General features: G+C 36.9%; 4 protein-coding genes across 5 annotated transcripts; 2 read left to right on the plus strand and 2 right to left on the minus strand.

Annotated features, from left to right (window-relative positions):
- Positions 1-173: 173 nt before the first annotated feature.
- LOC132794393 (uncharacterized) lies at positions 174-2,136 on the minus strand. The gene has a single exon (XM_060804817.1). It carries the CDS (start codon positions 2,028-2,030, stop codon positions 354-356), a length of 1,677 nt encoding a protein of 558 aa, XP_060660800.1. The 5' UTR covers positions 2,031-2,136; the 3' UTR covers positions 174-353.
- Positions 2,137-3,485: 1,349 nt separating this feature from the next.
- On the minus strand, positions 3,486-5,623 carry LOC132792419 (asparagine synthetase B [glutamine-hydrolyzing]-like). The gene has a single exon (XM_060801792.1). The coding sequence runs from the start codon at positions 5,505-5,507 to the stop codon at positions 3,825-3,827; it is 1,683 nt and encodes a 560-aa protein (XP_060657775.1). The 5' UTR covers positions 5,508-5,623; the 3' UTR covers positions 3,486-3,824.
- Positions 5,624-6,946: 1,323 nt separating this feature from the next.
- LOC132792420 (fibrinogen C domain-containing protein 1-like) lies at positions 6,947-8,518 on the plus strand. Of its 2 annotated transcripts, XM_060801793.1 has the most exons (3): positions 6,947-7,035; positions 7,088-7,953; positions 8,013-8,518. In XM_060801793.1, exons 2-3 carry the CDS (start codon positions 7,517-7,519, stop codon positions 8,131-8,133), a joined length of 558 nt encoding a protein of 185 aa, XP_060657776.1. In that variant the 5' UTR covers positions 6,947-7,035; positions 7,088-7,516; the 3' UTR covers positions 8,134-8,518. The 2 variants fall into 2 exon arrangements, with proteins under 2 accessions (XP_060657776.1, XP_060657777.1); XM_060801794.1 differs by having other exon boundaries at positions 6,947-7,953.
- Positions 8,519-9,697: 1,179 nt separating this feature from the next.
- LOC132793106 (techylectin-5A-like) lies at positions 9,698-11,476 on the plus strand. The gene is made up of 4 exons (XM_060802779.1): positions 9,698-9,823; positions 9,937-10,107; positions 10,169-11,037; positions 11,097-11,476. The coding sequence occupies exons 2-4, from the start codon at positions 10,042-10,044 to the stop codon at positions 11,215-11,217; spliced, it is 1,056 nt and encodes a 351-aa protein (XP_060658762.1). The 5' UTR covers positions 9,698-9,823; positions 9,937-10,041; the 3' UTR covers positions 11,218-11,476.
- Positions 11,477-12,384: the final 908 nt, after the last annotated feature.

Here is a 12,384-nt window from a genome sequence, read left to right on the forward strand (position 1 = left end):
ATTATTACCAGGAAGGTCAAGAATTTCGGGAATAGTTCATTGTATTGTTCATTGTATTTCGCTTGTCAAGTCTGGGGAGCCTTATCAACTTTAATTAGCTTGCCAGACGCCACACCATATCGAATTTACTCAACCCTACTCAAATTCGCTGACACGTGAATTAACACAACTACAAATATTTCAGTGTGTGTGTGCGTATTTATTTATGTTGATAAACAATTTAATGTTTGTTTAGCAGTTGTGCCAACGTTGACAGATTTATTGCGAAATTAATAGTAGTATATTGTGTGCATATTTGTACTCAAGTGAATTTAATGCGGTAAATCTAGAACAATTTACTCGAACTTAGCTAATCAGTCTTTATTAATCTGATGCACGGCCTGTGCACGACCCGACGGATCCTCGGGACAGCCCCAATCGAGACGTGGGATCCACCTAACCACAGTTCGTGCTGCAGAATCGCCTGGAAACTGTTGCTCGAAGATGCAGCGATAGTAGAACGCTTCCTTCGTGCTCGGTGTGTTGAAGGGGAATCTCTCTGATGCCTGGGCAAACTCCTCGTCCGTCACATGACTGGTGGCCACCCGTCGAATGCTATCGATCCAGTCGTAGCCAACGCCATCGGAGAACTGTTCCTTCTGACGCCACAGCACCGAGTCGGGCAAATAACCATCAGCAAACGCAGCGCGCAGCACAAACTTCTCCAGTCGCGACTTCTGCTCGCTCTTAAATGCATTTAGTGGCCCGGGGATTTTATCCTCCGGCCGTATGTTCATCACATAGTTGACAAACGACGTGTCCAGGAAGGGCACACGCAACTCCACGCCCTTGGCCATGGCCACCTTGTTGGCACGCAAGCAATCCGAGAGATGCAATTGCTGCACACGCTTCACCAGCTCCTGGTGGAACTGCTCATAGTTGGGCGCCTTATGGAAATACAAATATCCGCCAAAGATCTCGTCTGCGCCTTCGCCAGAGAGTATCATCTTGATACCCGTGCTCTTGATGAACCTCGTGAGCAGCAACATGGGAAGACTGCAGCGCACAGTGGTCACATCATAAGTCTCCAGATGGTAGACAATATCCCGAATGCCATCGAGCGCCTCGTCGATCTCAAAGATCAGCTCAGTGTGCTCGCTATCAATGTACTTGGCCACTTGTCGCGCAGCCTCAAAGTCCGGCGCATCTCGCAATCCCACAGAGAAGGTCTTTAGCCTGTAGTTCGGTTTGGTTTCCCGCATAATCTTCGTGGCAATCGAGGCAATCAGACTGGAATCGACGCCTCCGGAAAGCAGGGCACCAAAGTGCACATCGCAGTGGAGATGAGTGCGCACTGCAGACTCCAAACTGGTGCGCAGCAGGGACAAATCACACGGCAAGCTGGGCAACTCTTGTTGCCAGGGTTGTTCAAAGTGCTGCCAGCGACGCAGTGCACCAACGCGTCCGAAACGCGCCTCGCCTGGAGTAAAGGTATCCACTTTGCTGCAGCAAGGAGTCAAACACTTCAGCTCGGAGGCAACCCAAAGATTGCCGGCGTCATCTTCGCCCACATACATTGGTATGATGCCAAAGGGATCGCGGGCCAGCAACACTTCTTTGCTGCGCTTGTCGTAAAGGGCAAAGGCAAACATGCCCGTAATGTGTTGCAGCAAATCAACGCCATAATCCTTGTAGAGCTCTAGAATCACATGGCAATCGCTTTTGGGCTTGTAGCCATGTCGACGCTTCGCAATCTGTGCGGAAAGTTCCAGATAATTGTAGATCTCACCGTTGGCAACGAGCACCAAGTTGCCATCATCGGACACAAATGGTTGATCGCCCATTTCCACGCCCACAATGCGCAAACGCTCATGCACCATGGCCACGCCTTGTTCGGGAACAATCACCACGCCCGTGGAGTCTGGGCCACGATGTCGTTGTCGTCCACTCTGGCGATAGGCCAACTCACGCAAACTGTGTTTGCTGCCCTCCAATGTTTGGGCTCCAATCGCTTCGCCATCGCTTGAGAATATTGCAAATATACCGCACATTTTGTTATTTGTTACGCTTCGTTCCGTTTCGCTTGCAAGTTCAATGACAACTGTTAATGCTGCCCGCAGCTTTGCCGGCTTTTAAAGGCAGCGGCGACGCTTCTTGCTGATTGTCGCTCACGTTCGTGTTGCGTCAGGCAATTTCTAGCGTCGCTTGTTTGTCGTTTCTATATTTATGCTCGCACGTTTTGTTTTTGTTTTCTTTTTTTTTTGGGTTCGCCAAACAAGTTGAGCAGCAACAACAACAACAACAACACGCAATGGCAGCTATAAGCATGAGCTTTAGCAAAAAGCTTTTGCCGCTTTGCCACGTGCTTGCTTTCGCTCTTCTAAAGTTCGCTCTCTTTTGCCTTGCTTCTCTTTGACTTAGTGACCCGGTTTCTAAAAGCAACTCAATTTGAATGCAATTAAGAAAGCAGATGCTTAGCACGCGTCTCGAATTGCAATTCATTACTATTTTATTATTTTAATAAATCAATTGAAAACCAAGTTCAAGGTCAGACTACTTACAAAGTCCGCATGCGAACGCTTATAAATAACGCAATTGATGTGTTGCTAGCTGGGAGATTCACTGCAATGTAATAGAAGTGGGAAAGCAATAGACGACTATGGAATACCCGGCATAATAATTTGCTATCGTTATAACATATTCACAAATACATATATTTGTATAATTTACAAATCAAACTTTAAAAAGGTTTAAAATTTCATTCTATCTTTTAAATTTATTTTTGTGATAGTATAAAATTGTTTTTATGGTATAAAATAGTTTTTAAAGTATAAAGTTTATACTTGTGCTTATCACGCCTTCAATACACCCTTTTTAGCTGCCGGGTATCAAAATACATCAAGTACAATTCAATTGTATTTTCATTTGATTGATTAAAGTAGCGGGTAATTATTTAAATTTATGCGAAAATGAAACGAATGAACTTTAAAGCAACAACTGAATTTATTTGTGAATAAGTAAAAGTAATTATCACCTTTAAGTGATTTGTAATGCATTTCCAAGCTCATTAACAATGTAATTTGTGTTTTTGCAAATACTGTACAAGTTATACTGTGATTAACGTCCTACACCGTATATAACACATTTAATACCTAGTATACATTTTTATATACATAGCTTACATAGCATATGCCATACAATAAAAAAAAAAGTTTTGAGGATTTTAAGATTTGTCCTTCGTATACAAATTAATTATATTAAAATTTATAGAATATTCAAACATCCTCATTTAAAATTTACTTATGAAAAATATTCGAAAAAACGTAAAACAAACAAAAACAAATTTTGAGGATTTAAAGATTTCTCCTTAATTTGGAAATTAATTACTTAACAATATATATATATTTGAAATTTTCTGTACATCTTTTCGCACTTTACATAATATTAAAAAATGATAATATTTGCAATTAATTTTTTTCAAACTTTTGTAAGAATAATTTTAAAGTAGCGAAATTTAAAAAGAGACTTTTGATAATAAGAAAATAAGGTTTTCTTTAAATATTTTAGCATTCTTCATAGATAAGGTAATTTTTTTTTAAGATCTCTAGCATTGAGACTACTTGAGAACACCATTAATATAAACATTAGAAAAAAAAAATAAATAAATTGCTTTTAATTATTAGAGAATTCCACATAGTATACAGAGTAATTAAAAACTTCTTAAGGTTTCTAGCTTTGGACATAAGATTAAAATGAATACCTCTTATTATTAAGAAACGAAAACTACTCGAACACCATTAAAATAAACTTTCGAAATCAATAATTAAATGTGTTTGTACTTCCTTCTAGCACTTTCCATAGGCTTTGTCATGCGCTGCTTGAGCTCTGCCTGACGGATCCTCCGGACAGCCCCAGTCCAAGCGTGGCGCCCACTTCTCCACGGTTCTTGCTGCGGCATCTCCAGGATACTGCTCCTCAAAGATGCAGCGATAGTAGTAGCCTTCCTTTGTCTTGGGCGGATTGATGGGAAAACGCTTCTCGGCCAGCAGCAGCTGCGCATCGGTGACATGCCGAGCTGCAAACTCGGGCAAAGCATCGATCAAAGCATAACCCACGCCATCAGAGAACTGTTCCTTCTGACGCCAGAGCACGGCATCTGGCAGATAATCTCCAGCGAATGCCTGACGCAGCACAAACTTTTCCATGCGCCACTTGACTTCGCCTGCGAATTCATTCAACCGTCCAGGAATTTTATCCTGCGGTCGTATGTTCATCACATAGTCAACGAGAGCAGTGTCCAGGAAGGGAACACGCAGCTCTAATCCTTTCGACATGGTCACCTTGTTGGCCCGCAAAATATCCGAGACATGCAACTGCTCGCAGCGTGTGACCATCTCATGATGAAACTCCTCGTAGTTGGGCGCCTTGTGGAAGTACAAATAGCCGCCAAAGATCTCATCGGCACCTTCTCCAGAGAGTATCATCTTAATACCCGTACTCTTCACATGGCGAGCCAAATAAAACATAGGGAGACTGCAACGCACGGTGGCGATGTCATAGGACTCCAAATGCCAGATCAAATCACGTACGCCATCGAGGCAATCCTCCACATTGAAAGCAATCTCTGAGTGCTCGCTGCCAATGTGTTGAGCCACCATCCGAGCATGCTCAAAATCCGGAGATCCTTCCATGCCCACGGAGAAGGTGCGCAGCTTGTAGTTGGGATCGCGTTCCCTCATTATCCTGGCAGCAATTGAGGCAATCAAACTGGAGTCGACGCCACCCGAGAGCAGAGCACCAAAGGGAACATCACACTGCAGATGCGAACGCACTGCCAGCTCCACCTGGCGACGCAGCTCGTCCAGGTTCACATTGTTGTTGGGCACCAACTGACGCCAACTCGGTTGATAGTATCGAACTGGCTTCAGATGATTCACTGTACCCGCTGCCAAGTGGCCAGGTGGAAAGATCTGCAACTGTTCGCAGACCTCAACCAAGCATTTCATCTCGGAGGCAATCCACAGATTGCCCTGCAAATCCTTGCCCATATAGAGAGGGATAATCCCGAAAGGATCACGTGCCACAAGCAGTTGCCGCGTGCGACGATCGTACAACACAAAGCTGAACATGCCTGTGATGTGTTGCAACAACTCTTGGCCATGTTGCTCGTACAACTCGATGATCACATTGCTGTCACTCTTGGGTTGATAGCCAGGCAAACGCTTGGCAATCTGATGCGTCAACTCCACGTAGTTGTAGATCTCACCGTTGACAATCAACGAGATGTTGCCATCCTTAGAGTACAGCGGCTGATGTCCTGTCTCCACGCCAATCACCGCGAGACGTTCGTGCACCAAAGCCACGCCTTGTTCGTCGATGATCTCGACTCCTGTATCATCCGGGCCACGATGGCGTTGCTTGCCACTCTGGCGATAGGCCAACTCCCTTAAACTATGTTCACTACCCTTGAAGTTTTGCACCTCAATCGGTTGTCCTTCGGGTGAAAATATGGCCAGAATGCCGCACATTGTTGCAAGGATTTTACTTAACACTTTTTGTTTTTCAATTCTTAATAACTTTTTTTTTTTTTTGTTGATCACTTTGCACCTTAGAACCCGTTTCGGCGGCAACTGTTTGACTTTCACCACAAAATGTGGCTTATATAGCATTGGATTAACCTAAATTATACAGTGATTTTGGTTAATTAAATCAATTGCAATGATTCCCAACATTTGCTGGCTAATTCTTACACCAAGAGAAAAATAATAGTAACAAATTAAATTAACAGCAATTTAAAACATTCCAATTATTTTGGAGACTACTGATTCTTGATAATACAATAAGAAAATTGATTTTATATTATATTATTTTTTCAAGAATATTTAAATTTTATTTTGGTTTTTATATAAAGGGCTCTTTTGATTAGACTAATATTGAGCTACCTACAAGGCAGCTTAACCAAATCTTAAATTAAAAATTAAACAGACCTTGAGAATAAAGAAATATTTACATTTTTCAAAAATATAATTAAAGAATTATAATCATATATAAAATTAATCAAGTTCTATCTAATAGATACTTTTGTAAAATGTATTTTACCATTATTATATATTCTATTAAATTAACAATATTAAATTTAGTATAATTATTACCAATTTGTGTTAAAATATTATTTTATTTTATTTTAAAAAATCAAGAATAAATTTAAATAAAATTATATTATATTTTATTCTTTCTAGGAAGCATTCGTAATAAGTAATCAATTCTAGTTGGTTCAACATTCTTTCAGTGCACCTAGAACAAACATCGAAATCCAATTTAATATTGAAGTTTTCGGTGTCGATGCTGAATAATTTCAATATGAATAAATTAGCACAGTCTTTTATTAGGGCAATTTTTGTAGTTTAATTAACAGCTTTAATGCCTTTTTTATTTCACATTGATGGCATATTTGAATGAGACTACTATTAAATTAAATTAGTTTCCGAAACGCAAATTTTATAAACAAAAACAAAGGCTGGGGTTGAACATAATTATTTAGTGGTGCATACATAAAACTATATAGTACATTATTATAGCGTATTAAATTGAACAAGTGAGAAAGCTATATTTGAGTGTGCTCGACTTTGAGATACATGATACCCATATTCAATAAAAGCAAAACAGTGCGGTATTATTCTTAAAGTATACCAAATTAATATACCAGAAGAATACAAAAATATACTGCAAGTTATATATGGTATTCAAAATATATTATATACCAATTATACGGGTATAAATATAGTTACATACATAATATAACAAAATCCAACGCGCCTCAAGATTAATCATGCATTTGTCATATTCTACTAAAGGTTATCAAAAGTGCAAGCAGCAGATTTAATCACATTCGCACAACTGCTAACTGCAACTGTTTTCGTTTCTTCGTTGCAAAATAATAGGCATTCACTTGCTGTTTAGTTGTGAAACGAATCGGAATAAAAAATTAAAATGAATTTTTCTTCTTATACGCGTATATTTGCAATATTGTTAATTGTATTACAAGTGAATAGCACGGTAAATATGTTAAAGCAAATAAATATAAATACTAAGTTAATATTTTATTCAGTGCATCCATAACTCAAAAGAATTGGATGATCAATGCAGTACCTATTGCTATCAAGTCGTGAAACCCCTTCTAAAATACGTAAACACGGTTCAATCAATGACACAAGAACATAATCAGCTGCAGCATATTATCAAGTTGCAAGTAGAATCAATAAAGAATCTAAATGAATTGATAAAATCTAAAGACAAATTGAGTGAATCGTGTGAAAGTCAAAATCAATATCAAAAGAAACTTATTGATCAATATGAGATTCAATTAACTACCTTAAAATTATAAATCTCTTCGAAAGATAAAGAGATTAAAGATTTGAAATCTCAGAATGAAAAAACAAAAGAACTTCAAACTCAAATCACAGCAACTAAACAAGCATCCAGCCGCTTCGGCAATTCGGCGAATATTCAGACCTTAAGAGTCCCCATAATTGAAACAATGGCAGTTCCTTGTGATTCGAACTTACCTGAAGCTGGAGCTGGTTGGACTGTTATCCAGTGTCGTAAGGATGGAAGTGTGAATTTTAATAGAACGTGGTCAGAATATAGAGAAGGCTTTGGAAATCTTCATGGTGAATTCTTTCTTGGACTGGAGAAGATTCATTTGCTAACACAATCCCAACCACATGAATTGTTTGTATTCCTTGGAGACTTTTTTAATGAAACCCGATATGCCCGATATAACAACTTTGTCATTGGTAACGAGTCGGAATTTTACGAGTTGAAAGTACTCGGAACACACTCAGGCACTGCTCCCGATTCAATGCAACCTCACATAAATCAAAAGTTTTCAACACCAGATAGATACAATCATACTTCTAACAATTGCGCTCAAACTTATAATTCTGGATGGTGGTTTTCCAAATGCTATTGGTGGTAATAATAAAAGATTATTGGCAATAGAAAAATTTACTTAATTTTCTATTACATTTCAGCAATCTTAACGGAGAATATAAATATTTCGGTAATGATGAGGATGACTATTGCATTAGATGGAACGCGTGGAAGCTTCAATCGATGAAATTTGCACAAATGATGATTAGGCCACTCGAGTGAAAATTTATAATTATTAAAAAAAAGTTGTATAAAAAGGTTTTTTAGCATCTCAAATAAATTAAAAAATGTCTGTGATGTGATCAAAATCTTGCAGTCTTTAAATGATAACTTAAAATCAGATTCTGTCTGTGACTGATTTAGATGTCAACTACGAGATACCCATTAATAATTTTCAATAAGAGGAAAACCAACTAAATATACCATACCAAAAAATACTTATTCATGATATTATTATTTATGACCACATACCAATAACTATAAAATATACCAAAGACTGCAAGATATACTATATTGTCAATGAAAGCAATTAATACCAGCTCAACAGCAATCGCGTTTTGCCTTAGTATAAACATACAGACAGACAGACGAACAACACTATATCGTCTTCGATGTTGATGCCGATCAAGAATATATACACTTTATGGTGTCGGAGATGCCTGCTTTTGCCGGCAGAAATATAATTTCCTTTTAACCTAGGTTTAGCGGGTATAAAAATGATTCATTTATGTAATCTATTTTAAATATTAACCAATTAAATGTTGTCCAACAAAGTATTTTTTGTTAGAACGTTACACAAAAATTAAAAAAGCCTAATACTCATTTTCCACATTTGAAATGTTAATTGAACCCTAAAGCACCTTATCATTTGAAATTATTTAGACCCACCTCAAGGCTCAAATGCATTAATTCAAACCACGTGGAAATTATAATTGTATTTATGAATGCAATTGCATCGTTATCAGGCAACTATTGATTGCGGGTAAATTAGATTTAAATTTTAATATGCAGCGCCAGCAGCTGGCCAGAGGTTTTTTATTATGCGAATAAACTGTATTCATAATAATGCAATTAAGCGCACACACTTTTTATAATGTTATTTTAACATGACAAACAAAACAAAAAAAACAAATGCAAAGCAAGCGGCGAATGAGTAATGCAATCAAAACAAACGTTAACAGCGAAAGCAAAAGCAAAAGCTTTTACTTAACAGAGCGCTGTTAGCGGCGCTGTTAACAGCGCACGTATTGAGGACGCTGCTAACAGGTGGTTCCCTGCAATTCGTCCACGTTGGCGGCAAACAAAACCTGACGAAGATAATAATACTGTTATGTGTTTAATTATGCAGACAGATTAATTGCCATGACTAACACAAACCCAATCCAAACAAGAAGTTTGCCTTCACACGCCTACTTAGTTGCTTTGGTAGAGAATCTGATATATTGTTAGACGGCACAATGGTATATTTTGAATGTAATACTATAACAATATACCAAATATACCTTTTGGTATATTCTTAGTATTTTTGTAGCATTTTTGGTATATGTTGAGAATAATACCACAATATTTTGCTTTTATTCAAAATGGGTAGCGGGTATCTCACAGTCGAGCACACTCGACTATAGCTTTCTTAATTGTTTATTTCACATTCATGGTATATTATTTGAATGAGACTAGTATTAAATTAAATTAGTTTTGGAAGTGCAAATTATATAAACAAATCAAAGGCTGGCAGCGAAGATAATTATTTACTGGTATATAAACTAGATAACACAGGTTATTAAATTGAACAGGCAAAAAAGCAGCATTAGAGTGTGGTCGACTTTGAAACCATTTTCAAAAAAGAAAATTATATCTGTATTATTTTTAAAACATACCAAAATAAAATACCGGAAGAATACGAAAATATAAAGCAAGTTATATATGGTATTTGATATATACAATATACCAAATATTTATATTCATAATATATCAATATTTAACTCGCTTCCAGATTAATCTTTCAAATTTAATATTCTGTTAAAGGTTACCAAAAGTGCAAAAGCAGCAGATTTAATTACATATTAGAAGTGCTTCGATTCAAAATAAGCTGCTGTTTAGTTGTGAAACGAATTGGAATAAAAAATTAAAATGAATATTTTTAATTATACGCGTATATTGACGATATTGTTAATTATAAATCAAGTGAAAAGCTCGGTAAATATCTTTATGTAAATTATAGCTTATAATATAAATACTAAGCTCAATCTCCATTCAGTGCTCCGTTTACTCAAAAGAATTGGATGATCAATGCAGTACCTATTGCTATCAAGTCGTGAAACCCCTTCTACAAAACGTAAATGCGGCCGAATCAATGACAGAAGAATATAATGAGCTGCAGCATACAATCAAATTGCAAGCAGAAAAAATAAAGAATCTAAATAAATTGATAAAGTCTAAAGACAAATTGAGTAAATTGTGTGAAAGGCAAAATGGAAATCAACAGAAACTTATTGATCAATATGAGACTCAATTAACTAGTTTAAAATCAGAAATCTCTTCGAAAGATCTAGAGATTAAAGATTTGAAATCAGAAAATGTAAAAACAAAAGAACTTCAAGATGAAATCACAGCATCTAAACAAGCATCTAGCTGCTTCGGCAATTTGACGAATATTCAGACCTTAAGAGTACCCATAGTTCATACAATGACAGTTCCATGTGAATCGAACTTACCTGAAGCTGGAGGTGATTGGACTGTTATCCAGCGTCGTAAGGATGGTAGTGTGCATTTTAAACAACCGTGGTCAGAGTATAGAGAAGGCTTTGGAAATATTCATGGTGAATTCTTTCTTGGACTGGAGAAGATTTATTTGTTAACACAATCCCAACCACATGAATTATTTGTATTCCTCAGAGACTTTTTTAATGAAACCCGATATGCTCGATATAGCAACTTTGTCATTGGTAACGAAAAAGAATTTTACGAGTTGAAAGTGCTCGGAAACTACTCAGGCACTGCTTTCGATTCACTGCGACATCACGTAAATCACAAGTTTTCAACACCAGATAAAGACTTTACTTCTAAGAACTGCGCTCAATCTTTTAAATCTGGGTGGTGGTTTACCAACGATGGTTGCTATCGGAGGTAATAATATAAGATTGTTGACTATAGGAAAGTTTTCATAATTTTGTATTACATTTCAGTAATCTTAACGGATGGTACGTGTTTTCTGATATTGGTAAGGAAGTGAATAGCCTTGAATGGAGATTGTGGAAGCATCGGCCGTTGAAATTTGCACAAATGATGATTAGGCCACTCGAGTGAAATTTTCAAATATTAAAAAAAAAAGTTGTATAAAAAAGTTCTGCAGCATCTCAAAAAAATTAAAATATATAAAATATCAATAACTTGATATATTTTGATCATCTGAATGAAGTTCTGTCTATAATCGATAAACATGTTCAGAGACAGCTACTAACAGGTTTCAATGAAAGCAAACCAATACAAAATGGATACTTTATATTAAATATACCAACTAAATATACAACATACAAAAAATACGACATATATTTATATTTGATATTATTATTAATGACCACATAGAAATATACCAATAAGTACAAAACATACCAAAGACTACAACATATACCATATTGTCAGCCAAAGCAATTAAAACCAGCTCAACAGCAATCGTTTTTTGCCATTGTATAAACATAGAGACAGACGAACAACACAATATCGTTGTCCAACTAAGCATTTTTTTGTTAGAACTTTACACAAAATACTTGGCATTAAAATAGCCTAATTCACATATTCCACATTTTAAATGTTAATTGAACCCTAAAGCACCTTATCATTTAAAATCATTTAGACGCACCTCAACGCTCAAATGCATTAATTCAAACCACGTGGAAATTATAATTGTATTTATGAATGCAATTGCATCGTTATCAGGCGGCTATTGATTGCGGGTAAATTAGATATAAATTTTAATATGCTGCGCCAGCATCTGGCCAGTGTTTTTTTTTTTTTATTATGCGAATAAACTATATTCATAGTAATGCAATTAAAACGCACACACTTTTTATACCCGCTACCCATAGGGTAGATGGGTATTATAACTTTGGGCCGGCAGGAAATGTATGTAACAGGTAGAAGGAGGCATCTCCGACCCTATAAAGTATATATATTCTTGATCAGCGTCAACAGCCGAGACAATCTACCCATGTCCGTCTGTGTGTCTGTCCGTCTGTCCGTCCGTCCGTATGAACACCTAGATCTTAGAGACTATAAGAGATAGAGCTAATATTTTTCTTCGACAGCATTTGTTATGTTTGCACGCAGGTCAAGTTTGTTTCAAATTTTTGCCACGCCCAATTCTGCCTCTGCAAATCAACAAAAATCGAATAACAAGCGTAATTTTAAAGAGTCGCGAATTTTGGTATATACAATAATAACTATAGTAGTTGCGATTCCTGGAAATTTGGTTGT

Source organism: Drosophila nasuta, chromosome 3 (genome assembly GCF_023558535.2).
Source record: "Drosophila nasuta strain 15112-1781.00 chromosome 3, ASM2355853v1, whole genome shotgun sequence".
NCBI lineage: Eukaryota > Metazoa > Arthropoda > Insecta > Diptera > Drosophilidae > Drosophila > Drosophila nasuta.